We start from the raw sequence: 27,654 nt of genomic DNA on the forward strand, positions 1-27,654 counted from the left end.
GCCACGGTAGTGCATCACTTAGACTCTGACAGCGGCTCCAACTTCGCTAACATTTCATTGTAGACTGGATTGGCTTTGCGTCATTCTCCTACACGCGCTCCTGAGACCGCGTTCGGAAAGGGGACTCATTTCGCATCAGTACTGGGGAAAATCAGCTACTATTTACTATAAACTACATACTCAAGCGCATACTAATTGTCTGAAAACTCGGACTTTTCCCTCACGGGTAAGGAATATTTTAATACGATTGTCTGTTCAGTCTGTTGGCACCGGGATAATCGCACGGGAAACAAGTAGATGGCTAGCGAACAGAATGGACGGTGAAGTAAAAAGATGTCTTACCAGTGAATATAAATTAGCTTGCTGACATCTTCTGTTTGTTTAAAGTATTTGGAATATTTTAAGACATATTTCCTAGTTTTAAACTGTATATCATATATATTCATAGATTTCATCACCTCGAGACTCTTTTCAAAACGGTGATGTTCATGTAGTGATCGTGTGATTACATTAAATCACAACAATCATTTGAGTAGGAAATATTAGCTACATTTGCAATGCCCGAAATTTTTACGAGGGCAGCCCTCCACCCAAAAGCTTGCTACACTGTATCGGCTTTGCTATATTATACCGTAACATGCCCTTTTTAAAGGAGGAAACCGTGCGGAATCTTTTGCCCCTGTGGTCTATTATTTTTCAGATGGCTGTTCTTTCCGAACATGTAGCTACGTTCTTGTCAGTTGTGTTGTACTGGAGATTAGAGGCTCTTTCACTCTTTGTCCATACATCTGTGTGTTTTAATATTTCCTATATTCACTGTGCATTTTTATGAAAAACAAATTGTCTTTTCTATATTGGTTTAGATACAGTGATGCACTGCGTGACATTTTGATGCGCGTCACTATTGGCATTTGAATAAAACTGTCACTGCTTCGCGGGGTTTTTTAGTTAAAAGGTTAATCGGGATTTAATGATAGCCCTTAGATTAGCTTCATAGGTAAGATAATGTCTGGTAATTAAATGTGGCATTATGCGCATATGCGTAATACAGACTGACGACTCATAGCCCAGTGAAGAGCAATCCGCAACGAAGCCATCCAGGTTATCCCAAATTCTGTTTTGTACGCGGAGATCAGTCTTCAGGAAAGCACCTGTCTCTGTATTTAGGGGGGACCTCGTTTGGATCAAAGTGTATTATAACAGCAGCGCTTTAACAGTTGCATAGTCTTTAAAGGTGTTTTTATAGCCCGTATCATATCGAAGGTGTCAATTGCGTTGGCCAGCGTGCTTCTCCTATCAAAATATGTGTGTAATCTTGGAAGCTGTCTTAGGTAAAGATACAATGAGATAGATGTGCCAGTAGTGAAAGGAATTCATGATTTCTTATGGACTTCTTCAAATCCTGGACAGTTGGTACAAAGCATTTTGAGAGTTTTATTTTCTGCACCTACTAGTCAGGACAATAGTATAACCAAAAAATAACCACCATTTATCCTTTGTTGTCTGATAGTTGCTTGAGAACCTCTTTACCTGTTGACACCAGGCATGTACTTGGATGCAAACCCTAATGTTCTTCAGAACAATGGAAGTATTACACAACTGAAAGCCACAAACTCCTCTGTATGAAATCTGTCTATGCATGGTAGAGTCATAATTGGTGTTAGACACAACAGGCACATGTGGTTGTTGTTTTGTTATCTGCATGGTTATGTAAGCTGCAGATTGTACATTATGAAATATTGTGGGCAGCTAAAGGGAAGATCGGTCTGATCTCTTCAGATTTGGCAGATCTCTCTATGATGCAATGAGGAGTGCTGAGACTTTCAAGAGCTCAAAGACGGAGAGCAGTCACACACAAGCCAAGAGATGCTGAGCTCTCGCAAGCCGAAGGGAACATTCTGGAAGGGTGAACATACGCCCGACACTCAGCTCTGGCACATCGGCGAAATTACTTGTACCATGAGGCTGATCTCTTAACTTTCTGATGAAAAGATGGCTTCTTAATTTTGAATACTGAGTGACTGTTATATTTTTTTGTTTTATTAAATTATTCACAGGAATACGTATAAGGGCTGGCTGTGATTGTGCTCCGGTGTTTTTGTAGAGTCCTTCAGTCCGTTTCTGCTCCTCAGAGAAAGATGTTATTTTCCCACATGACCTGGAGATGTTGGGCTTGCAGAGGGCAGATGTGCGGCTGGAAAGAGGCTCTCGTGAGAGAGCACATCCCTCCCCCAACTCCTCCATAGGCATATTCACAATGCCGGAAAGTCTGCTTTGCTGTTTAGCGCTGTAAAGGGAATACATTGTTTAGTTTTTTTTGTTTCTTTGTTTTTTTTTTCGTTTTGGGTGGAGGAGGGGTCCTTGCCTTGATTATGTCTGCCTGCTTGCGGGGGCATCCAAACAGGCATGTGTTGGGTCAGGCTGGTCGCATGGAAGAGGGCCCTTAAATGCGTGAGCCGCTGCTATCGCCCCTGCTGCAAATTTCTGCTCCAGCTGCAGAGTCTGGAACTGACAAGCGGAGAGCCCGAAAGCCGCCTGCAGGTTTTCAATGTTTCATAATCGCCTCCTCCCTGCAGTTCTGCCGCTTCTCGTCTGCCACTTATCTCGCTGCGGTATTGAACGTTTTAATGGATTAACGCGTGACCGCGTCGCCAGTTCTGACTCATTTGATGCAATTTAAACAATTCAAACATTTCATTCTCCCTTTTAAGTTGTTTAAGAGATTCAACGTGCTCCGCTCTTCTAACAGAGAGCAATTAAAGTGAGCCATCATGGCCACTGCCTGTGCGGTTAGTAAGCATGTACTCTCAAATAGGAAAATATGTCACGGCTGACCACTGGGTTCATATGGAAATGACGAAGGGATGGCAAACAGCAGCCCCACGGGGAGGCAGTGGCAGTGTGGCATCGTGGTAAGGAGCAGCGTCGTAACTGAAAGGTTGCTGGTTTGATCCCCCGCCCGGGCACTGCTTGTGACCCTTGGGCAACGTCCTTAACCCACATTCGCCTCAGTAAATATCCATCTGTATAAATGGATAACATGTAAAAACTGTGACCTGTGTAAGTCGCTCCGGATAAGAGTGTCTTCTAAATGACAATAATATTATGTAGGGTGTACAGGATTTGCTGTATGTTTTATTTATTAAGAGATTTATTGGTGGAACTCCCGGTAAGTTGGCTTCTTATTGAGATAATACCCTCCATTATACAATTGGCAGAATGGCCAGATAGATCCCGTACCCGCGGCCCAGCCCTGACACGGCAGTGTGGCCGATAGAGGCAGCAGGTCCAGCCATGTTTCAAACATGTGGTTGAGCTGAGTCCAGTAAGACCGTCTCATTTCCTCTGATAGATTTTATTAGAGTCCCTATGCATTCATGAGGATTACGCTGGTTACTGAATCTCTCTGCCTGCTTGCCATGCCTCACACATTATCTCTTTTTCACTCACCGCCAGCACAGCTGTAATGCTGTGTAAACTACAGGATGGGGAAGCCTGTCTGTCCCTGCAGTCCCTGGTAGTCCCTGGTAGCTCTGTATTGGAGTTCCTGACTGAGACCTCCTGAAAAGTGTCTTCATATTTGCCTAAGTCTGGGACTACAACATGGATTTTTTTTTCTCTCGTTCAACACTAAGCATCAGTGAAATTGTTTAAGTTTGGTCCTTTGTTGGATAGAGTTATTACAGTTTTTTTTTCCTTTTTTTTCTGTTGAGTGGGGCCCCTGAAATGTAAAGGGGTTTGTGAAGGAAGTTGGACAGTGGAAAAATCTGTCACTTTTTCCAGGGTTGTTCCAAGTGGATATGTGTTAAACAAGCTGTCAGCGGCTGACAGAGGCTTCCTGACTCTGGGGCCGGGGCTCCGGGAGAAGAGGCTCATGGGACTGTGCACATCTCTAACCCCACCCTGGGCAGAACAGGAAGGGCAAGAAGTTATCATGTTTCAGCCCTCTTGTGTTTTTTTTTCTTTTTCTTTTTTTTATTCAGCACAGACCTCTCACATTAAACAATTCGTTTTTATGCTGCGGTATTGTTTTTTTTTTTGTTCTTATTGAAATTCAGCCACTCAGACAATCAACGACAAAAACTGTCCAGCCAGATAAGGGTAATTTTATGGATCATATGGCTCTAAATAACAGGGGATGGTTATGATAACTTTTTGTTTTTCTCAATTACTGTATGTGTCATGCAAAAAGCTTTTGACATTGTTCTCTGTTTTTCATTGTGTATGCCACAAGGTGTATACTTTCACAATCGCACTGTCTGAAAATGGATGTATGAATTTCAAAAAATATGAACAGAAATGGAGGATATTCTCAGAAAAAAAATCCTTATTTGCAATTTCTCTCCTCTTGATGGAAAGGACTGAAGTTGTGGGCCTCGTACCTTTGGTGGGTCTCAGGGGCTGTCTATAAACAGCAGTGAATTCGATATGGCTCGCAGGGTTATTTTCGTAGCGCTGGTGGCTGCTGGGAGCTCTCATGAACAGCTCATACACCAAAGCTTCGTGGCTTGGGGATCATGGCTAGATTAGAGCCGGATCCATAAACAGACTCAGATGTGGCCTGAGAGCTGGAAATGGATAGGGGATGAGATCCTAAAAGTGGCTCCACCAGTACTCCCGGGGGTATTTTTTCCAATGTTAACTTCTATCAGAATAGACCCCGTGTGCGTGTGTTTGTGTGCGGAGATGGATACGGTGGCGTGGATAAATTTGGATGCAGGCTGGTTACCGGTTGAACTTTAGAAGCGCTGGAGGGTTTAGATATCACCTTGCATTGAGATGCAGGAGCGGTTTAGATTCAGAATGTGCGTTTGTGTGCTTTTGTGCAGACTTGAGTACTGGGGGGCTCTTTCAGTGTGCTCTCCGGGTCTGCAGGCTCCTGTAAGAGATAGCTAAATCAAACATAAATGGCTGTTAGAATCCTCACAGGGAATTAGCATGAGGGCTCAGAATAACCCGGCGGTCGAGCTCTGGACTATTAACAGCTGAGATCCATTTCATTGCCAGTGCATTCTTAACCCAGAGCTATTCAAGATGGAAAGATAATAGCATTGTGATGTCAGGAGGCAATATTAATTATCCATGATCGTCAGGACCTTAAGGCCACCTGAGGTACTTCTGCAGATCATCTGACATGCATACACAATGACACGCTGACATGATCAGTTATTCCCTGCTGCATATCATATCAAAGATATCATATGATAAATTTTGATTATGATTGGCACTTAGAATGAAAATAGAGGGAATGCTTTTTTGGCAGTGTTAGTGTGTACTGTGTTACACTTGTCCTTGATTTGTTTTTTGCTTGTATTTTTGTCTGGAGGTATAAACTGTTGCACATTAAACATGATTAGGTTATACATTATTCATTTTTTGTCTTCTTTCTGGAGATCAGATCAGGATGGGAATCCTGTCCTAATGGCAGTAGCATCTCATCACACATACTATAAACATACTGTATGTTTCCTCCAAATATGATTTTTAAAAGTGCTCATCACCCTGGAATAACAGATGGAAGAGATTTGTGTTTGCGATGTTAGATGTTTTTTGATTCAGCGTGGCTTGCTTGGTGCAAGACAGACAGGTTGAAAATAAATGTTGAAGGGAAGCCCATTACTTTGCCACAGAGAGGTCAGTCAGAGAAAGCGACTCTTAAGTTCATTTGCAAGCTCCCAGGAAGATCACTATTTTAAGCCCATTGGTCTTCGTGGCGCAAGTGACACCCAATCAATTTCCTGGCCCTGTCAGCATTGACTGCTGTCAATGTTAAACTGCCAATGTCCGTCTAACAGACATGCAAAGTGGTCACTCACATGTCAGTAATGTGGCTTACTCTGTTCAGAGTCACGAACAAACATTACCAAATGGCTTCAGTACATAATTCAAGTTTATATGTGCAGTTTATCACATTTGGCAGTCGTGGTAAAAAAATATGTGTTATGTAAACATGCTTGGAAATGTGATATATAGGTTCATTTTTGGCTGTTGTGTCATAATAATATCAGTGAACTCTTTGAACGTGTTTTTGTTCACTATTTTGTTTGCTATCCAGGAAGTAACTTCAGTACTGAAAATACCATAACTTTGATTTTAGTCATTTTTCCTGTGACCTCCAGTGAGTATGGTTGATTCATAGTCTTTCGAAAACATCATTAGTTACTGTCAACCCTTTAATGAAATCATACGCTAGCCAAACAGTCATATCTGAATGCATTTGAATTTGAATGGTATTTCAGTGCAGGCTTTACAATGACAATTTCAGGGGAGGGAAAAAAAACCAAAAACAGCAAACTGTCACTGCTAAGGAGGCCCGTGTGGGAGTTCCCTTTTCTGGAAGTGGAGGCTTGCACTGCTTTAATGTCGAAAAGGAGAGACAGATACAGAGCTCTGAATCTGAACACAGAGATTTGAGTGGGTCAGTTACGGGCCAGAGGAAGGGAAACCCAGATTTACTGTGGAGGAAAGGAGCAGGCCTCACATGTGCCGTTAGCAGCCCGGCCGGACCTGCACCGGTCTGCACGGGCCTCTGCCAGCATCTGGGCCGCTCCTGTGAGCCGGGCTTCGCCTCTGACATCTGGGCGGATTTGTCATTTATTTTCCTTTTAAATCCGAACATCTGATTCAGCCCGAGGCGGCGGACCAGACATGTGACTCTCGTGTCCTGCCTGGCCACAGCGCCGCACTGATGCGGAGCCAGAAACCACAAGATTGAAATCGTATGTCAGGAACATGCAGGCGGTTTGATGTTGCAAGTTTAGGTGCACAAGCTTCCCAGACAGGCAGATGGGTAACTGAGCCGATGCGAAAGGTGAACTTTGACCATTTACAGGTTTTGATTTTATTATTATTGTTTTACAGTCTGAAATTAAACACAATGTCTCTGTGAAACATAAACCACAGATACAGTGTATGAACTTTGCTCAAAATATTTTTATGGATAGTATATTTGCAGTGATATAAAGCATGCATTGCAGATCATTTCTGCATCGCTGTGTGCATGATGAGGTGCATGTAAGCACTGTAATGAATGAGAGGAGCTGGTGTGAGGTGTGAGCTCGGCCCTGTTGCCCGGGCTGGCCTCCTCTGCAGCGGGGGCACCGTCCTCGGACAGCAGCGTTCAGGTGTCTGACAGCTGAGAATGTCTGCACACCGCTGCACCTGTTGCAGCGCATTACAGGAAGAGCACGTGCCGTACCTCTTTCAGGAACTACCGTAATTCACCTGCGGTCATAACAGAGCACCGGCCTGCCTTCAGATAACAGCGAACTGGGAATGCTACACAGTCGTCTGTGTTTGTTTTTAGTGTTGACATTTACAACCATATTCCCGGGCATAGCAGCAGTTAAACCTGTTTGAAGTGAAACTACCGTGTTTGAGAAGAGGTGCCCATATGTTGTGTCATTCACATGGTGAGCTCCAGTATCGAGAGTGAATCACAGAAAATATTGCTACATTTATTCATGTAGCCATTTCAAGGGCACAGGAGCAGCACCTAACATAGGATTCACTTCATTGCGGTACAATTCATTGCTGCCCATATATATTACATTACATTATTGCCATTTAGCAGACCCTCTTATCCAGAGCGACTTACACCAGTTACAGTTTATATGTGTTATCCGTTTATACAGCTTGATATTTACTGAGGCAATGCTGTGTTAAGAACCTTGCCCAAGGGTACAGCAGCAGTGCCCCAGCGGGATATCGAACCAGCAACCTTTCAGTTACAAGCCCTGCTCCTTACACTATGCTACACTGCCACCCTGCACTGATTATGGAGAAGATGGCTGACACTTCTTACAGCAACATGAGTAGAAAGAGGAAATATTACACAAAAAACACAATAACTTATTTTAAAAACCAATTTGCAAAAGGAAAAAGCCTCAGCATACAGTCAACTGCAGAGGAAAGTGACCTCCCCTACCCTCCAGCCACACACCTGTATTTAACAAACCTGCTTACACAGGTGAGGCTCGTTAACCAATGGCTGCTCACGCAGACATAGACAATTAACAATGGAACAATTAAGCAATTAATCTGTCTGGATTTAAGCTGATGATATGAAATCTGTCTGTTACAAATGCAGTACATTGGAAAAAGATGAAGGGTCATGATGTGACATCACATTAACAAACAATGCATTCTAGAGCCAGGGTAGGCTCCTTCCTCACATTGAGATTACAGGTGAAGGGGAAAGCATCATTATGTAGCTTAATGCACTCGTTAAGTCTTCTTCAAGTCAATGATGGATTGATTGCAGTATTAAGAGCGTGTTAAGCCTGTGTGATTTGTACACAGCTGACTGAATAGAGCGGGTTTGTAGGGAAATGCTAATGTTTGGGAAGTGGTTTGAGACAGCCCATTAGACACTAATGCTCCTGTCAGATGTTTGCTAGTGGAATTAAAGCTTGCATGCTAACTGTTGTTGCTGCAAAACAATAGGACATTCAGGCAGTCTCCACAAGGATCCTCCTTAAATGCATGGACCGTTATTGAACTTGGAGTATAAATATGTGAAGTCAGTGCTTTCTATGAGAAAGTGTCATATGCACTGGGAAAATCACAAATCTATTCTCACAGCAGTAAACAAATTCGAATCTACATCTACCAGCCGCAATCCTATTTGTGCAGTTTCATCATTTTAAAAGAAAATTCAAGTTCTGTCTCTTGTCTCCTGCAGAGGGTTCTCACTTATCCAATCCAGTTTGACCGTACACAGTTTGTAACGGAGTGATAAGTGTATCTACAGCCAATCATGAAAATACAAGATAATGCAATAGGCTCCTCGAAATAGGAAAACATCTCTCTGTAAGCCGCAGAGGAACTGGTGAAGGACAGAGTGCAAACATCCTGCACTTTAGGATGTTTACAGCATACAATCTAAGACAATGGAGCTGATAACCACAGCCTGCATTCTGCCGGCTGGAAGCATCCACAGCTGGTAAGCGTATTTCTCAGAAAAAAAAAACTATCTTCATGAAAAGACGATAATGCTTCCATCACCAGCGGTGGCAGTGATGAATTTCACCCCCTTCCAAATCAGAAGGCAGAATTATTACGTCTCGTATTACCTCCACCCCCCCAAATTGAATGCATATGGTCAGTTTGACCCTGACCAGTGATGTCAGTGACTGGCCCCACCCCTCCGTTACGACCTGAATGGGATCTTTTCTTTCATTGGATGTTTCAGTTGACAGAACAAGGGGAGTCATGCGCAAAGTGAGGCGCTGTGTGGAACCATGGGAGGTCACTCCCCCTCTAATCATGGGCTGATTGAAACAGATGGAAATTGCTTTGTGAATTACGTTGTGCCGAATCACAGCACCAAGCCAAATGCGAGGCCCTGCAGCAAGGTTTACAGTGTAATGCATGTTTCAAGGCATAAAATGTACAAGGGATTAAAATATTCCCTCTTGGAGTTTGGATTGCTGTAGATGAAAATGATGTTTCAACACCTTTTTAAATGTGCTGTGATGATTTTTGGTATGGAGATCTTTCCCTTTTTTTTTTTGCCTTTTTCCCCTTATGCAACGCTATTTCGAAATCGCCAATTGTATGTTGGGCTCATCTCACCGTGACCAACACTGCATCCGCTCAGGAGGGCTGAGGCCACACAAATGCAGTCCTCCCAGAGACTTGTGTGCAGCCAAGGGCTGTTTTTCACACTACGCTCTACAGCAGAACGGGTGCTCATTGGAGAACATTCCTCTGCTCACGTCATCCGAGCAACTTGCAGGCACACAACAAATCGCACAGTCCCTGACAACATTGACATGAACAGGCCCTGGTCGGACTGCCCGCCCCTATCCTGTCAGAACGCAGCCAGTTTGCACCACCACAGTGGGTTCCAGGTCAATGTCGGCAAATCGCATAGCAGGGATTGAACTTGGGCTGTAGAGCTCAGTTTGTGTTCAAAGCGAATACGTTAACCGGAGAGCTACTTGGGAGACTGTGAGATATCTCTATTTATTGCATGCATGATGCTGTGCTTATTTCCAGCATTAATGATGTCTTTATCAGTATCATCAACAGTGATTCACACACTGCATCAGGCAGTGGAAGGACAGTAGTACTGTCAAATTTACAGGGTTTCATTATTTGTTCTCACGTTTCAGTGATATTTTAATGTGAGTGTTGATATATTTGCAGGTTTTTCATAATGCTTTATCAGGGGATGTTTCATTTCCATTGTCTCAGTCCTGCAGTCTTGACAATGATTGAACAGTAATCAGTTCTTGAATGAAGGTCTTGGCATAATTCAGTCCTATAACTGATGCATGTTGAGAGCCAACAGCTTCAACTTCATGCGGTGATAATTGTTTTTAAAGATCCTACAGATCTACTGTAGGTCTTTCATAAAAATGTGTGATGCACTGATCAAAACTGAGATCTTCATCATGTAATATATCATATCATATCATCAGCAGAGGAAGAGGAAGAACTGCAGTATTCAATCTCTTTAATCTTATCATCATCACCTTCTGAAGAGGGTTTATTAAAACAACAGCAAACATTGTGGTTACATTGTGATGTAGCTGATTTTAGCTTTTTGAAATGCATTCTAAGAACTATAACACCTCTTCATCCCTGTGTTACAGACTTGATATCTGGGTTTTTACATGGAAAAGGCATCCTTGTGACTAGCCATTTTTGTGTCTGGTCAGTGTTGAGCACTCAGGGAAGTTGAGCGTAAAGACGATGCTGACAATGGCTGAATTTTTGCAAGCAAAGCACTAAGTGTACAGTCACGTTCAACAGGACAATCTGAAAATATGGGACAGAATCTGAAGGTTAGTTAAGGGAGCTCAGTTTCAGGCCTTTCCCTTTTTAAATGACAGGATTTAAAAAAAGGGCATCGGTTAACTAGTTGGATTGCCATTACAATCAAAATGGATCAATGGGCAGTTGGAATTTTAGCATTTTAGTCAGCTACTTTGGGAAATGTCGAAGTCAGCAATACTTTGCATCTGCCTGTCAGTCACAGAATAGTGGTCTATTCAGAAGTATGCTTTTAAAAATGTATTAAGACCCATTTAATATCCCCATTGTGGTGTGGTATGAACGTGTGAGATTAAGGTGTGGGGGTGTAATTGTGAAACAGCATTACAGCGTTGTCTTATAGTGCTACCATACATGAGAACAAAGGCATTTTAAATATTCTTATTCATGCATTTTACTACTTATATTGCATTGTGTACATGTTTTATCTATACACTGGACTGCTATAAGAGTTTTGCATTTCTATTTACATCTTAAATCCAGTGTTACAACAGAGTACAATGTGAGCTACACCAGTTTTCATTCAGTTCGTCTTAGTGCAGTTCTTCACTCTCATCACAAGTTTAGCAACACGTGGTAGTTTAGACAACTGAACACACCGGTAATGTCTCAAAAATTTAAAATCAAAAGTGAGCATGTGCTGAAGATTTTATCGAAATTCTTATTTGACAAAGGTGCCTAGCATTGACAGTTGTGAATATGCAGACATTTTTGGTATTGTTATGGTAACCTTGTTTACCAGTGTTACTTTAGCTGCTGAAATCATTGGAAGGTTTCTTCCTTTATGAAGATATATGTTATTTACTTGTAGTCACTAAATTCATGTAAGCTGCTTACCACAACTGCCTTTTTTATCTGCACCTTGTAACTTATCACATGCATAACTGAAATGCAGAACTCTCATTAATTGTTAATTGTAACACATCTGAGGCGTATCATTTACACGTAATAATCTACTGGACTTTACAACTTTTTAATAAACCACGTAAACCACTTTCCTGTTCAGATATTTTACTTTTTTAAACGTGATAAAAATTAAAAGTTTAAAAGTTAAAGGAAGGGGGTAAATGTAACCTGACATAATGTGAATATGAGATGTCTGACTCAGATGCTTGTGAATAATAGCCACAAGCTATTAATCATGTTTAAGGACACCTTTTACAAAAGGTGTCTTGCCAGACACTATACTTACGATATACCTACTATACTTACTGTGCACATGTAGTCTTCAAGAATAAAGTCCTGCTTAATCAGTTACCTTCCTATATGTCACAGTAGCTATGTCTTAATTGATCCTCATTCAGACATCTGAGAAGACAGGGGTCCTGCCCACACAGGGCTCCTGGAGGGATGAGGATAGGTCTGTGGATAAGGGTGGAGAAAGGAGCATAATGGCCTAAAACGGACACCATACTTGACACTGTCTTGTTTCCTTGATCCTCTGTTATGTACCAACAGTCACCAACTACCCATGTCTGACAGTAAGCGCTATAGGTATGGTTAACTCTCACCCTTGGAAATGTGTGGTGGTAGTACATTGATACAGGACAGTGAACTTCAGTGTCGTTCCCCAGATAAAATGAGACATCTGCTTTTCCAGTCTGTCTTTAATTTGCAAGTTGCTGTAAAGATTTACCGGTCCCAGTATCCCCCAGCCTAATGGAGTTTTCATTGCAAGCAGACTTGGACCAGGGCCACCCCCCTGTGGCTCTTTCACCCTGCTGTTACAGCAATCTTGGCAAGGACACAGGACCACAGGGTCACTCATCCCCAAGAATCATCTACGGGGTTTTGATTTCAAGGAGCTGTAACTGCGACTGATGTCCCTTTTTTTTGTTAGATTTATAATAATGGCCTCACCCTGCACTGCTCATAACAAAGCACAGCTGAACCAGTCAGTCATGTCTTATTTGATGTTAGAAAGAAAATCTTCCTTTTTTAACTAAAAAAGCAAATATGTGGCCTCTGCAGTATTTGGAAGCAGACCAAAGTTTGCCACAAAAACTTCCTGGTGTCTTTCAAGGATTAAAACAGCACAGACTTCTCAAACAACAAAGACAGAGATGTTACTAGAATGTGGTAAGCATTAAAATATGTCATTTTCTGTCCATTTTTTTTGAATAGGAAATTGAAAACAATACTAAAAACAATAATAAATAAAGAAAGAAAATGAGGGCTGTCTGGACAATTCCTGCGTCCATATCAGGCTCAGAGTGCTCATGTTTTAGCAGGAATCAGCTGTGGTGCGAAGCCCTTTTCCTTCTTCCTGTTGACAGTTTGCATTATGAGAGAACAAGCTGTTTGCTGGAAAGATCTGATAGGCCCCTGCACACCATGGCCCTTAGCTGTTGCAGAGATCCTTGCTCTGGAGCAGACATGGATGCATTTGCCTCTATTGCTCAACTTAATGAAATGGGGAAGGAAGACTTGCAGCTGCACTGAAATAAATGTTAGAAGTAGTGATGTAGCTTCACAAAAGAGAAGCTGTTTTTTTTCCCCAAATTCCCAGGGGTATAAAAGAGTTCACCAACTCTCACAATGTACAGAAGAGAAGACTAACGCTAACCTCAGCACATTTAAACAGATGTGGGATGTCTCACTTTTTTATTGCTTTATTACAGATCAGTGCACTTTTCTAATCCAGACCCTCGGAGATGCCAAAAATGAAGTTGGATGGACGTTGGATGCTCTCTCTTCTGTTGCTCTGCTCCGTCACAGAGGTGAGATTCACTTATTTCTTTCCAGCAGTTGCTTGTACAGACCAAATAGGCACATGAAATGGTTTTATTAAAAACAACTACAAAGCTGAAGCTAGCACTTTTTTCTGGTATACTCTTTTCAGAAAGCAATGCGAATACAAGCCAAAACAGCGTCTCTGTTGAAGTGTCGTGATTTGCATTGCGCCCTGTGGAGGGCTGTAGATGCCACAAACTGGAACTTGGAAGTTCAAGGTTATTTTTTGAAAACCCAGATATGTCTCATCAATTTCTGCAGCAGAACAAAGGCACACATCTGTTTTTTATGTTGACGGCAGAGGGGACATCCTGGGAAACACAGTGGAAACGAGCAGAGCATTTAGTCACTGCATTCTGCGCTGTGTGTTTCTTGGACGTTCACCGTTGGTTTTCTTGGTATAGATGATTGTAAGATTGGATATTTCAGCCTCCTAGTCGTGTTCGTGACCTACACAAAGCATAAATTTCAGAAAATACTGTGTCTAATAATGAAGCCATAAAAGTCATCATATGCAAAACACATGACAAGGATTGATTAGGTTTTGTGTGCTGTGGCATTTGACTATGGGTTAATATGAAAATGGAAAAAATGAAATGCAAAAAGAATGAAATGAGCACATCGCTCACTGTCTCTAGCACTTTTAGAATCGTATAATGAATTAAAAAAATGAAGTAAGCGGTAAGCATGTGAAAGTGTGGCTCTCAGAACACGTACTTGATTAATTTCTTCTGGGACCACGCTCCTTATTGGACAAAATCATCCAACAGATGTTGACCTAAACATTCACAGCTCTCCCATAACCTTTTTAGTGTATTTATGGGTGTAGTCTGACCGTGTTGTCTTTTTTTGTGTGGGGAGCTATACTCAGGATTAATGACCCTCTTGATGTACTCAGACACAGGAAAGGAGAGGGAGGAGAGAATTTCCCATGGCAACAGGAAAAGAAAGAATATATATCAGTTTGGTCTGGGCTGGAACTAAATTTCAGTAAATAAAATGTAATGTTCTCATGTAAATCAATTTTATATGTATTTTTCATTTTAGACACAAATATGAAAATAATGCAATATCTGACCTGTACTCTGAGAATGTTAGATTTTTAGAGTGATATCATAGATGGTGACGACATTTGTAAAGATTATTTTTAATGAAAACACTGACATTATGGTCATCTTATTCAAAGTTCTGCCCGTGACTGCTTTAAAACTGATGTTTTAAAATTGAATGATGGGTGGGGCTCTCAGGCTGCTGAAATGGGTTGTTCCATATTCAAGCCTTTTCCTGTTTGCCAAATAAGGATATGATTGCTGTCCTGTTTTAATTGCCTCCAGGGGGTTCACATTTAGAAACATGGGAAGCTCACTAGGTGCTGGGGCTTGTTTTGATTGCTTTGTCTAAGACCAAACAACTGAACGAGACAGCTAACCAGCAAACAATAGCCGTGAGCCACAGACTTTCCATTTCTAAGCAAGCCCCAACCATTTATGTCAGACAAGCCTCTCCCGCTAACAAGCCAAAATCCATTAAATAAACATGACAGCTTTTATTTGGCAGCCAGGGACCCCAAGCAGATCTTCCATCAAAAACTGGAACCATGTTATTAATTTGGAATTAGAAAATTACATGCTCATTCAAAGCATAGCCTTAACTCGTTAAGTATTTTACATTTTGTGTTTACAGCATATTCGCTTGCCTTACGACCACTACTTGGTCCTGTGAGAAAAGCTTAATTACTATTGTCTTATTCCTTATGATACAGTTATTTTCATATTTGTTTTTGTATTTTTTTAAAGCTTTTTGTAGCAGCCAACCATGATGCAAATGAAACTCAGCAAGAACTCCCTCAGAATGTCTACCATGACATCGGAGTCACCAGGAACAAGATAGTGACTGCGCAGTTTGAGTGCTACCAGAAAATCATGAAAGATACCAATCACAACAGAAAAGGTAATGAGGCAGAGTCTGTGTGGCATGTGTCTTTGTATTTCCCTTGGAGTAACAGATTTCAGCAAACGTTATGTATTTCACTCAAATCTGCTTCATTCATTTACTCTCTCTGTACTCTCTTACAGGTTAGACTGAATATTCACATTTCCATTTTGTCATTTAGCAGACAGTCTTTTCCAGAGTACTCTAGAGCAAGCCAGCATGGGCCGGGCTCACTCTGAGGCATATTTGGGAATGTTTTATTGCATATCTTAGCAAATAATCACTAGATAATGAGAACGTGGAAGCTGAAGCCAATTCACATATGCTAATTTGATCTGGAGGTGCTGGGGAATAGAGTTTCTATTGAGGTAATAGAAAAGCACTATTGGGGTGGTCAGTTATCATTGTTCATACGAGGTGCAATATGCTACCAATATATATGCTAATGCACTGTTTAATTTATTAAGTTCCCAACTGCTATCGGGTCCCGTAGGTATTGCTGTATTATAATGCAGGCCATGCCCCTGTGCTAAACTGTTATCTTTTAAATGGAGAGGATCTTTCAATAACTCCAGCAAAAAGTTCTGCACATCTGCGGCTTCCTCCATACAACTGTGTCTTGTAACAGACGTTAAATGTCTTTTTATGGCATCTTTACATTGAGTTATATTATCCTCTGAAGCATATCCTCTGGTGATTGTAAAGTAACTGTATTTACATTATAAAAAGTGTTTAGAGAAAGCCCTCTTTGAGTGTGAGAATTTGATTTCATATCCGAAGATCTGCATGAACATGTGTGGGAAATTTCTAACACGTCTTTAGACAGCTGTTTGGAGACTGAAGTCAGCTGTGTTCACTCGTAGAAAGGATTGTGAATGAAGAAAACAGCAAGAAATAAAAGAATTATGACAAAAAAATCTCACCCAATGCCTCAGGCAGACAGCTCTGTACTCATCATTTTCAGACTGACGGTTTTGATTTGCGATTCTAAGCCATCACAGGGGCTTGAAAAAACAGCGTTATCTCCTCTGCTGGGCGTACTGAACTGCGCATTCAGACCCTCTGCCCCCATAACACTGCGGAGAAACAAAGGAATTGTCCCACTCCGATATAAAAAATCCCAAGATCAAGGGCTTTGGTTCAACCCGCTCTGCATTAAACCACAGAACCGCTATAATATCTGCTGGAAGATAAAAGTGTGCTTAAAATGTAGATGAAGGAATTATTCTGAAAGGGGTCTGCTTGCCATAACACATCTGTTTAGAACATACAGACCCTGGTAGATATGAATCTTGTTTACAGGGACGAACTGGTATGTGAATGAGGGGACCGAAATGATTGACCACATCCTTAGCCACCACTATCTGAAATAATAAACAATTCCAAAGAAAATTGCCCACATCCAGAATTAGATAACACTGGTTCAGACTTAAAACCACACAGTCAGAACTTCAGATTTCTATCCCTAGGCAAAGGAACTCGCTGTGGCTAACAGTTAGGATTTTTCAGAGGAGATTGATCAAGTGTTTTCAGGTTGTTAATTACTGCAAAGCTGCTGAAGAGCACAGTAACCCTCAGTTATATTGCAAAGCAGGATTTGCATACGTTTACTCTGAGAGGAGCTGCTTTGTGTCTCTGCACTGCTCGGCTCTGCTGTTTGATATTAATATCATCTGTCCACTTCGTTTTTCGGTCAAGTTCACATCTTTTGGGAGTCCCGTCACTTCCAGGCTTTTTCCACAATGCAGGACGTATTCTTCCCTCCTGCAGAAGAGCAGGGACAGTCTGTACTTTCACGACAAACGAGTGAAAATCAAAAATCTAAATATCCAGTAAATCTTCACCCACTCTAAAAAAAAACGGGCCATGAAAGTCAATTATGTGGATGATTCCACATAAGATACCTAAATAAGAAAAATGCAGTGTACGTGATTTTGCTTGTACATGACTTGTACATGAGTTACTTTTAGTATGTGTATGTATGCAGTAATGAAGTAGTGAATTATTCCTTGACCGGGTGTTTTTATGTGTATATATCAGTCAGTATAACACATGCCTGTGTGGTGTGTTTCTCAAAAGGCCCCACCTGCAACAGGACATGGGACGGGTGGCTATGCTGGGATGACACTGATGCAGGGGTGACCGCAGAACAGCTCTGTCCCGACTACTTCCAGGACTTCGACCCGTCTGGTGAGCCTGCCTACTGATCCCAGCGCCTCGTACAGGAGACCCACTTCCGTCCTGCTCGTTTGGTTTCCGTTTGACAGTATCACATGTCCATCTCCGAGACCCTCTGTCACTCCTCAGCAGGACCGTGCTGGATCCCTTTCACATCACCTTACATTACTGTCATTCAGCAGACGCTCTCATCCTGAGCGACATACATAGGTTACAGTTTTACATGTTATCCAGTTATACAGGTGGGTGTTTACTGAGGCAATTGAGGGTTAAGTACCTTGCCAAAGGGTACAGCAGCAGTGGCCCAGGAGGGAATGGAACCAGCAACCTTTCGGTTACAAGCCCTGGTCCTTACCACTGTGTTACACTGCTCCCCCATCACCACAACAAATGCCCCTTTTTACTGGCCTGTTTTTCTCTTTAAATAAAAGGAGACCCCTCTGCTTCTGCCAGGCCCAGCTCTCTACAGCTGGTGTCAGGCTTTTAAAAATAGTACAGTATGCAGCAAGGGGGGATGTGTTTCTACTTCTAGGAAAATTAGGGTGGAAAGCATTTGTATTTGTTTTCTGTTTGCCCTTGAAACCTCATAACCAGTCTAAGCACACAGTACAGTATCGTAGAGATATCTGTCCATTTGTGACATTTCTCACCGCTGGGTTCCAAGACACCATGTGGATTGCTACTTCTGAAGCCATATTCACATATTCATTGTCTTGCAGTTAAGATGAGGATGGTTTAGCTTTGCAGAGTACGCATGCTATAAGGAGTAATTCAGGGATGTGTAAGGTAAATTACAGCAGGTGTGTCTCAAAGATTCACCAGGTGTGTCAGAAATGAGGGAATGTCTGTTATTGGAAATAAGGTGTCCTCATTCTAGACAGCAAACTTGTGTTAAAGTTTTAAAATTTCTATTCACATTCTTTTTTCTTACAGAGAAGGTGACAAAGATTTGCAGCGAGAACGGCCATTGGTTTTTACATCCCCAGAGCAACAGAACATGGTCAAACTACACTAGATGTAATGAGCACACCAATGAAGGCAGGAGGGTAAGACTATATTCAAGATTATTTAAGAGCGTCTCACACACTATTATATTGATAATAATATTCATCAATGCCATTACACCTGTAACTTGTTTTTGTTGTTTTTTAGCATTGAAGATCTGAGTGTATGTGTAAGATGAATAACTAATGTCTGACAACATAACTGATTTCATTGCTTTGCCTAAATGAATTAAGATCACAAGCCATGAACTAATTGCCCTCTAATTGAAATTTTACCTTGTGTAAACCAAACACATAATGACATTAATGAGCAAGCTGGTGATATAAAAATTAAAATCCAAAGTGTGTGGTTTATTCTGGATCATGTACACTGAAATGTCCGTCTGAATAAACTTGCAAATGAACAGAAAAAAATGGAGTGGAAGCCTTCTTGTTAACTGAAATGTTCTGTTCTCCTGCAGACAGCCATGAATCTGTTCTACTTAGCCCTGATCGGCCATGGATTGTCTCTGACAGCACTGTTTATTTCACTGGGAATATTTTTCCATTTCAAGTAAGTACAAAATAAAATAATAATAACTAATCATAACAATAAATAGTAATTATGATGCCATGGAGGAAGAAAATAGTCCACATCAATGCCATCAACAACGTTGTAACCAGCAGGATGCTTGTCAAGTCCATGTTTCCTGTGTTATGCATGTCAGTACCTGTCTCTGAGTACACAGCACATGGATTGATACAAACAGGTGTGTATTTCTGTCTTGCTGTTTTCTCCTGCACTCATTGTAACATAATGTATTCTGCTTCCAGGAGTTTAAGTTGCCAGAGGATAACGCTACACAAAAACCTGTTCTTCTCCTTCGTGTTGAACTCTGTCATCACCATCATTTGGCTGACAGCCGTGGCAAACAACCAGGAGCTGGTTCAGCAGAACCCTGTGAGTATATCAGTGTTTAATCAGAACCCTGTGAATATATCAGTGTTTAATCAGAACCCTGTGAATATATCAGTGTTTAATCAGAACCCTGTGAGTATATCAGGGTTTAATCAGAACCCTGTGAGTATATCAGGGTTTAATCAGAACCCTGTGAGTATATCAGGGTTTAATCAGAACCCTGTGAGTATATCAGTGTTTAATCAGAACCCTGTGAGTATATCAGGGTTTAGTTAATCAGATCCCTGTGCTCATGTTAGCGTTTAGTGCAGCAGAACCTGTCAGTATATGAAAAGTAGTGTATCATGCCTCTTCTGTGCATTGGTTCTATGTCGTGTGAATAAACACTGAATGTTTGTATGCAAAGTATGTATTTCCTGTTTTTGCTTTAGTTATTGTAGGTGGTTGTAAATGTTACTAATGCATCTTAACCCTTAGGTTCTAATTTTTGACTTGATGTTATCCATTTAGACCAGCTGCAAAGTGTCCCAGTTTATACACCTGTACCTCTTCGGCTGCAACTACTTCTGGATGCTGTGTGAAGGAATCTACCTGCACACTCTCATTGTGGTGGCTGTGTTCGCTGAAAAACAGCACCTGATGTGGTACTACCTGCTCGGATGGGGTAGGGTTATTTACTTATTTTTTTTTATTTACTTATTTATTTTATTTTTATCTGCCATTAAATTGTGCCGGTGTTGTTGTAATCTTGCGGTGCAGAGCATTGTCACCATCAGTGTCAATCTTTTCATTTCTCCAGGATTTCCACTGATACCAGCTTCCATACACGCGATCGCCCGCAGCTACTACTATGATGATAAGTAAGTTATTTTTTGATATGTAAGATGATAAGTGAGTTATCATTGTAGGCAGTTTATGGCTGGCAGCAGGGACACATGACAGTGAGATTGTGGTGGAGTGATAGCGAGCCTAGGTTTAAATTTGCTCAGCCTTTGTGGTTGCTCTGTACCTTGGACTGTGTATGACAGCACAGTGAGGTTCTCCTATTTTTTACTCTCACTTTAGACAACACTTTGTCCTGCACGATGGTCATTACCACACGAAAGGAGCAATTTTCACACACAAATGAACTTACTCTTGCAAAAAATCAGTGATTTTTAGCAGCTGCTTAATTCCATTGTTACTGAATGAGCGAACTCACTTCTCACAAACAAATCAATCTGAGAGAGCGAGCAGTGTGTTGAGTGACGGTCTGTGTGCTCCCGCCTACAGCTGCTGGATCAGCTCCAACACGTCTCTGCTTTACATCATCCACGGCCCCATCTGCGCGGCGTTATTGGTAAGCCCATAATTGCTGTTTTGAAAACGCTGGTGAGCGCGTGCACTGTTGCGTGTGTGTGTGTGTGTGTGTGTGTGTGACTCGTGCGGACTCAGGGCTCGTGTGAATGTGCCGTCAGGGCTCCGGGGATGCAGAGATCATTAATGCCGCTTCAGGCCCCGTTCTTTCCCTGGGTGGGATTGGATCAAAAGTTCTGACCCGCCCGTTAATTGCGGATCACAGACCTGAGGCTCATTGCCTTTTATTACGGGCCCTGCAGAGGGTTCCTTGGTCAGACTTCAGACGGATTGAGCTATCAGCTCCGCTCCGGTAATTTGCAATTACTGGGTGGGACAATGTTCTGATTTAATATTGGCTGCGTCGGTACGTTTTGTTTGATAGAAATCTTTTGAAGTTTGAAACTGTGCAGAGCCCGTGACAACACGGCCTTTTGTTGCTGTTGCTGCTGCTGTTGTTGTTGATGATGTTGATGTTGTCGTTCTTGGCAACGCTTCTGTCCTGTAGGTGAACCTGTTCTTCCTCCTGAACATCGTGCGCGTCCTCATCACCAAGCTGAAGGTGACACACCAGGCGGAGTCCAGCCTGTACATGAAGGCAGTGCGAGCCACTCTCATTCTGGTGCCTCTCCTGGGCATCCAGTATGTGCTGCTGCCGTACAAACCTGTTGAACGGGTTTCCTCAGAAATCTACGACTATGTGATGCACATCCTAATGCATTATCAGGTAGGATCTGTAAAAAAGGTTTATGTTTAATGAATGATGAGATGAGATGATATGATACATGATATGTGTTACATGATATACGATATGTGATGTGATGTGATGATGTGATATATGATATGACATATGATATGATAGGACATATATATGATAACTGTTCCGCTCTTTTGTACTCTAAGGTCACGATAATTACACAACTCTATGTGTCAGTGCCGTTTCATCCTAATAACATTATAACCATGTGGTATATTAAAGTGAAAATGACTTTCCTAAAATCATGGGAGGACTACAGCTGTGCTTCCCCTTTTTCAGCTTCCCTAAATGTATGCAAATGTGCACTCAATTCCTTAGCAACACGAGTCTGATAAACTCTGTTTCTAAGAATTCTGCCGTTTCAAAATAATCCGAGGGAAATCGATAGGCAGAGCCTACAGTTCGGTGTGATGAAACTCTAAACTGGACATTTTCTTGCTGAACAGGCAGATTTAGTACCACAGAACAGCAGCCCTGTCAAATTATCTGGCTCAGAACACACCCCAGAAGCTAGGTGCCAAACTCATCACCCTAAATCGCTCGTAAGGCAGTTACATGCTGCCTTTAATTTGTCAGATTGTAGTTTAAGGGAGATAAGGCCATACAGGGGAAAGGGAGGTGTTTACCCTAACTGAGAGCTAACGTTCCTTCTCTGTTCATTTCCAGGGGCTGCTGGTGGCCACAATCTTCTGCTTTTTCAATGGAGAGGTAAGATTTTCATAAGCTCTTACACAAACCTGTGTCATTCCCTGAGCTAAATGACAGAGATTGGGGGAGAGGTGAGGTTATGTTGAGACTGTAGGCAAAACGGCCCACCTCCTGTTCATGGATAAATAAGTAAAATATTAATATTATGTGGTTCCATCTACATAAGGAGCTAAACACTCACCAGTTCCATTAGTTTTAACATGGCATTAATGGCAAGTGCCCTTCTTCAGTTGGTAAAGATATTAAGCTCTTTCTGTCTGAATGTGACATATGTATAAGAGTGCAGCTTTTTATCAAAAACGGTCAGAAATAAATCTGGCCATCTGTGATAAAAATGTTTGAAATAATCTTATCCTCACTCTCCTACGCAAGATCTTCCACAAGCCTTCCCCCAGCAGAGCTCTAGATCTACTTACAGTAGGGCTTACACTCTCAAAAACACTGCAAGAAAAGCTCAGAGCTTCTGGGGTCTTCGCCAGACTCTGGATGATTTGAATATTGGAAGGTGTCCATAGACACAGAATTTGCTGTTGTTTTGTAAGGGGTTGGTGTCAGGATGGAATTGCTCGTGTTTGTGTTGGATTGCTGTCCGTGCTCTTGGTACGGCAGCGGAGAAGGCTTCACGGGGGCCCATAAACAGGTCATGGGTTAACGCAGTAATCGCGCGTGCTTTGATGGGTGTCAGAGAGGGCAGGGAGGGAAACAGGAAGGCCGCGCTTCTGCCAAAATGAGATAGAGCTCACGTTTAAGCGATGGTGACAGCAGCAACACCATACAGTAGTTTACTTTTATAGACAGCTGGACCCAAGCTACCCACAAAAGCTGCATCATCTTCTCCCTTTTGTGGTAAAGCTACAGCCAAACTCCCCGCAAAAGTTGCACTGCCTTCTGTTTAGATGATACTTGTAGCTGCGATAGGTTACCAGGGTCCCTGCAATCTGTAGAAACATTTCAATCCTGTAAAATGACAGAAACATCATGAAAGATGTTCAAATACTGTCTGTCTTTTAAAATAATGTGCTTAATCTATAATAATAATAGAGGTAAAGGTAACTTTTACTTTTTTCTTTTGCGGTGAGCAAAACGATGTTGATCTGCCAGCTCGCTAGCTTCATGCCGTTCACCATCAGGTCCCACAGAGGCATTGTGCTGATACTGCTAACACATTAGCAAACTCAGTGGCCTCAGTGGCCATGTAAACCCACTACCAAAAGTCATTGTTGACTGGGATTTGTTTTAGTGCTGCTTCTTCAAATATGAGTCTGTGCAGTCTCAAAATATTTTGAGGGCAGTTCCCTCCACAGTTCCAAAGTGGTCCAATAGATGATCGCAAAATTAAGTAAACCTTAACATTTCCTACATTAATCCTTAAAACCAGATTGAACAGATACAATGAATTTAAATCTAATCTGAGTGAGAGGTTTGTGACCTATGCCCTCCCCTCCCTCTCCGCAGGTGCAGGGCGTGTTGAGGAGACACTGGAACCAGTACCGCATCCAGTTCGGGGACAGCTTCGCCCACGCCGACGCACTGAGGTCGGCCTCCTACACCGCCTCCTCCATCACAGAGGTCCAGGGCTGCTACAGTATCGACAGTCACACAGAACACTTGAACGGCAAGAGCTGTCACGACATCGAGACTACCATCCTGAGGACGGAGCACCCGTTCGCCTGAGGCCAATCCGCGGCACCTGGCCGACGTCGGGCCTCACCCAACACTGAAGACCAGAGGTTTCCATGGTGACGGTCACACGATGATAGACCTGGATGTCCCTATTACTCACTGTATGAGAAAAAAAAAAAAAAAGCTTTTACCCACCTGATATTCTCACTGAATCATATTGTGTTAATTCTTATTGTGAAGACAAAATTGGCACTTCAGTTGGCTCCGGGGCTCCCTGAGGATCGTTCATGACAGTTTTTTTTTTATGAATTTTAAGATAGTGGAAGCTGCTTCACTGCTACTCTCTGAAAAGACATGTAAATATTCTTTATATCTGTCTTAAATCAAAGCACTGTACTTTCCTTGCTCCTTTATAAAGCATGAAAAAGGCAACAGGAGCACTGTCAGCCGCCCATCCAGTTTGCAGTCTGTCACGTTTGTTTGGAAAGCATCGGCATTGCTGGTGAATAAGGGGGGTGACTCTGCGAGGCGCTCGACACCACACTGCAGACACGTGTCCCCCACATGCTTGCAATTTCTTTTCAGCCGAGAGGCGAAAACGCGTAGCTGCCACGGACTGTGTACTGGCAGGAGACAGAGGACAGGCAGTTGAAGCACTGGATTTACACTAACACACCTTAATAACCTCTGAAGGTCTTCAATGCCATTATTAGCTTGTTATACTAGATCAGAATGACCAGTTATTGTGATATAATTAATCACCTCTCTTATTTGATTGTTTTATTTTTACTTTTTTTTTTCCAAACAGTAAGTATTTAGTTTCTTATGATATTAGACACTGTAATGCACTGCACATAGTCTTCAAGTCTGCAAAAAGTCCTTCAAAAGTTGTATAAAGGTATGGAAAACCCCTGACTGAAATGGGACATACTCACCTTAGTAACCTTTCTCAAAAGAATTATGGTGATCGCATCTTTGAAGTAATACCATTATCCCATGCTGAGATAGTCAAACCATCTGAAGGATTTTGTGGCTAATGGATCATTTTTCAACTTTATACTTTAAACTCTTCACAAAAAAGCGTGCAAAAACAAGTATGTTATTGAATAATTAAAAGCATACAACTTTGAGAAAACAGGAATTACTCATGAATAGGTTATGACTCATGTTTGATGCTGCAGGCATATGCTTATTTATTTTAGTTAATGGTCCCTGATTCTGAAGAAAATTGGACAAAAGCCAACTCATGACCTTGTGTAAGTTTAAAAGATGTAAACTCCATATGATATTCTGCTCCGGTTGATGCTAAGGCATTTGGAAGTCTGCGTGTCCATTAGACTGTAATATTTAAAGGTACATGTATTGTGCATTCAGTTGAAGTGGAGTGGCAGAGTTTGTAATTGTAGCTTATGAATATGAAACACAAAGATCAGCTAGTTATTTCACAGCACCATACTTCATCAGTGCACTGAGCAACTGTAATTTCAGTTAAATTGAGATTCATAAAAGTCTTGAGGAAAAAAAATATGGCTGACGATAACAGTCTCAATTAAAGTAGCTTTTAAACTATTGAATTTATGACATTATATGATACGTAACAGACCATTCACAGCTAAAATTAACTTGAGAGATAATTTGGCCTAACTGAAGCTAGCACTGGCTGTAACTTATACAACCTTCCATATAAAATGATTCTTCTTACATTCCCTCAGGAGTTGAGTGTATGCCCTACACTATATATAACTATATATTTCTGTTATGTCTGGCACATATATTTATCTTGTTTCCCTTTGGTAACTTCAGAATATTGTTTTCTTTGAGCATTCAAGTCATTTTGTGTCCTTATGCTGGAAAGAAATCTGCTCACACTCAGATATTGTAAATATGTTTGTAAATCAAGGACTGCAAAGGTTACGTGTGTGTTACATATTTATATGTGTATGCTTATATGTGTATACAGATATAAAGACATTCAAGTATTTAGTAAAGACATTCAACATTTATATTTATAAGGTTATGGGAGATTGAGTGGAAGTGCTTTGGAAATATTTTTTTTTCAGTGTGAAAATGAGAAGACCGATCTTCCAGACATCAAGACTCACATTGATGATAATCTGGAAAGTATTACTGTACAGCTCTCACTACAAGGTTTTTTTTTTTCCTAAACTCAGTTAAATTAAAGGAGGACTTGATAATTCTCGCTGATCACCGCCCTGCCCATGCAGTCGTAGCTATGGGAGGGGTGACCAGCCTTGGCATTCTTACCAGGAAGTGCCGTTCTCCCTCCTTTTGTAGCCTTTAGACACAATAAGAATACAAAAAAGTATTATAAAGTGTTTGTTCAAGATAACGAAACAACTGAACGCATAGTCGTATGTTATACAAAAAAATCATATTACAATCATAAAAGAGGGCCACTTGGAACAATACTACAGTACCTGCAGATTCAAGGAAATTTAATATTATAACGTTTATGTGGTAAATTTAGTGATAAAGTGTGTATAATCTAGTTTTATAGCACTGCGAGGTTTATAGACTACATTGCTTCTTATTGAAGAGCCTACACTTAAAATCATTTTCAAGGGTGTTTTCATATGTGTATGACATCTGTACACCTTGCACTTCAGCAGAGAGAAACCTCCAGGGTTGATGGATGATGTTGAAAGCAATGTCTGTATGATGAAACTGTACTGTATTTTATGGAGATCTAGATTTTCGGGCTCTTCTCTACTGTGTGAATGTAAACTGTATGTCTTTTATTCTCTGGATGTTGATACATATATTTGTGGCCAACTGTTTTATTACTGAATGTGGGCAATGTTGCAATGTTTGCAAATATAGATCATTATCAGCAAACCGACATCTCACGCTTTCTTATTCAATAATACATTTCACGACACACACACAAGCAAACGCTCTCATTTGTATCTTTTAGCAATGTAATGCTGTTCATGGTGCCGAGATGCACACCTTTGTATGCTAGCAGACTTTATATCCTTTTGTAATTGCCTGTTTCTGTTTTGCCTGTCCAGGGCAACATACAGTACATAACTGTTTATACAACTGAACCCCAGATCCTTCATTGTGTCTTAAGTGTTTCACACAGGTGTTCAACAGCAGTGACCTGCCCAGGCTAAAAACGTTCCGTAACTACTGCCGCATTCTCGTGAAATGTTCCGGAACTATTCCCCCCTGTGCGGGGGTGAGAGTGAGAATCACTGAAGAAGAAATTGCACACATTTTAACCCGGCATGGACAGCTTTGTCTCATAGAACATGAGGGAAATATGCTTCTCTAGCTCTGTAAAGTCCATCAGAATCTGCCTGCATGATGCAGTGTCTTCAGTTGCCCTATTAGTTTTGATGTCATCATTATGAAAAACTTTGCAATGATACACTGTCATACACATATGATGCCATACATAAAGCGAAACAAGAAACAGGGACCAATTACAAGTAACAGTAAATATTTTGAAACCGTAATGACTTCAATGAAAGATAAAAAAGATGGAGTTCAAAGACAAGTACACTCGTGTAAAATATGTTCTTTTGTTATGTATATTTTTATGCAAGAAGAATGTTAAGAAAACATACTGGCTAAACGATGTAAGAAGCATGTAAGGTTACTTCAGAATCAATGATGCAAGCTGAGATAGTCTATCAATGTTTACTATCAAGTAAAAAAAAAAGTTCCAGTGTTAATAT

The 27,654-nt window shown here is 41.4% G+C and overlaps 1 protein-coding gene across 1 annotated transcript; it reads left to right on the forward strand.

The window, feature by feature from the left end:
- LOC118785632 (calcitonin gene-related peptide type 1 receptor) lies at nucleotides 1-26,806 on the forward strand. Its single transcript, XM_036540449.1, has 13 exons — nucleotides 1-226; nucleotides 13,404-13,502; nucleotides 15,312-15,465; nucleotides 17,527-17,637; nucleotides 18,559-18,671; nucleotides 19,091-19,182; nucleotides 19,443-19,569; nucleotides 20,038-20,191; nucleotides 20,327-20,387; nucleotides 20,800-20,866; nucleotides 21,371-21,589; nucleotides 22,286-22,327; nucleotides 23,783-26,806. Exons 2-13 carry the CDS (start codon nucleotides 13,437-13,439, stop codon nucleotides 23,999-24,001), a joined length of 1,425 nt encoding a protein of 474 aa, XP_036396342.1. The 5' UTR covers nucleotides 1-226; nucleotides 13,404-13,436; the 3' UTR covers nucleotides 24,002-26,806.
- Nucleotides 26,807-27,654: the final 848 nt, after the last annotated feature.

The sequence above is a fragment of the Megalops cyprinoides genome, chromosome 11 (assembly GCF_013368585.1).
Source record: "Megalops cyprinoides isolate fMegCyp1 chromosome 11, fMegCyp1.pri, whole genome shotgun sequence".
NCBI classification, from domain to species: Eukaryota; Metazoa; Chordata; class Actinopteri; order Elopiformes; family Megalopidae; genus Megalops; species Megalops cyprinoides.

Excerpts from the sequence above, each read along its gene's own strand:
- LOC118785632 (XM_036540449.1), top strand. The coding sequence starts at position 13,437 with ATGCCAAAAATGAAGTTGGATGGACGTTGGATGCTCTCTCTTCTGTTG. Across the intron at positions 19,183-19,442 it reads GGAATATTTTTCCATTTCAA|GAGTTTAAGTTGCCAGAGGA; the intron begins GTAAGTACAAAA and ends TTCTGCTTCCAG. Across the intron at positions 20,192-20,326 it reads GTACTACCTGCTCGGATGGG|GATTTCCACTGATACCAGCT; the intron begins GTAGGGTTATTT and ends TCATTTCTCCAG.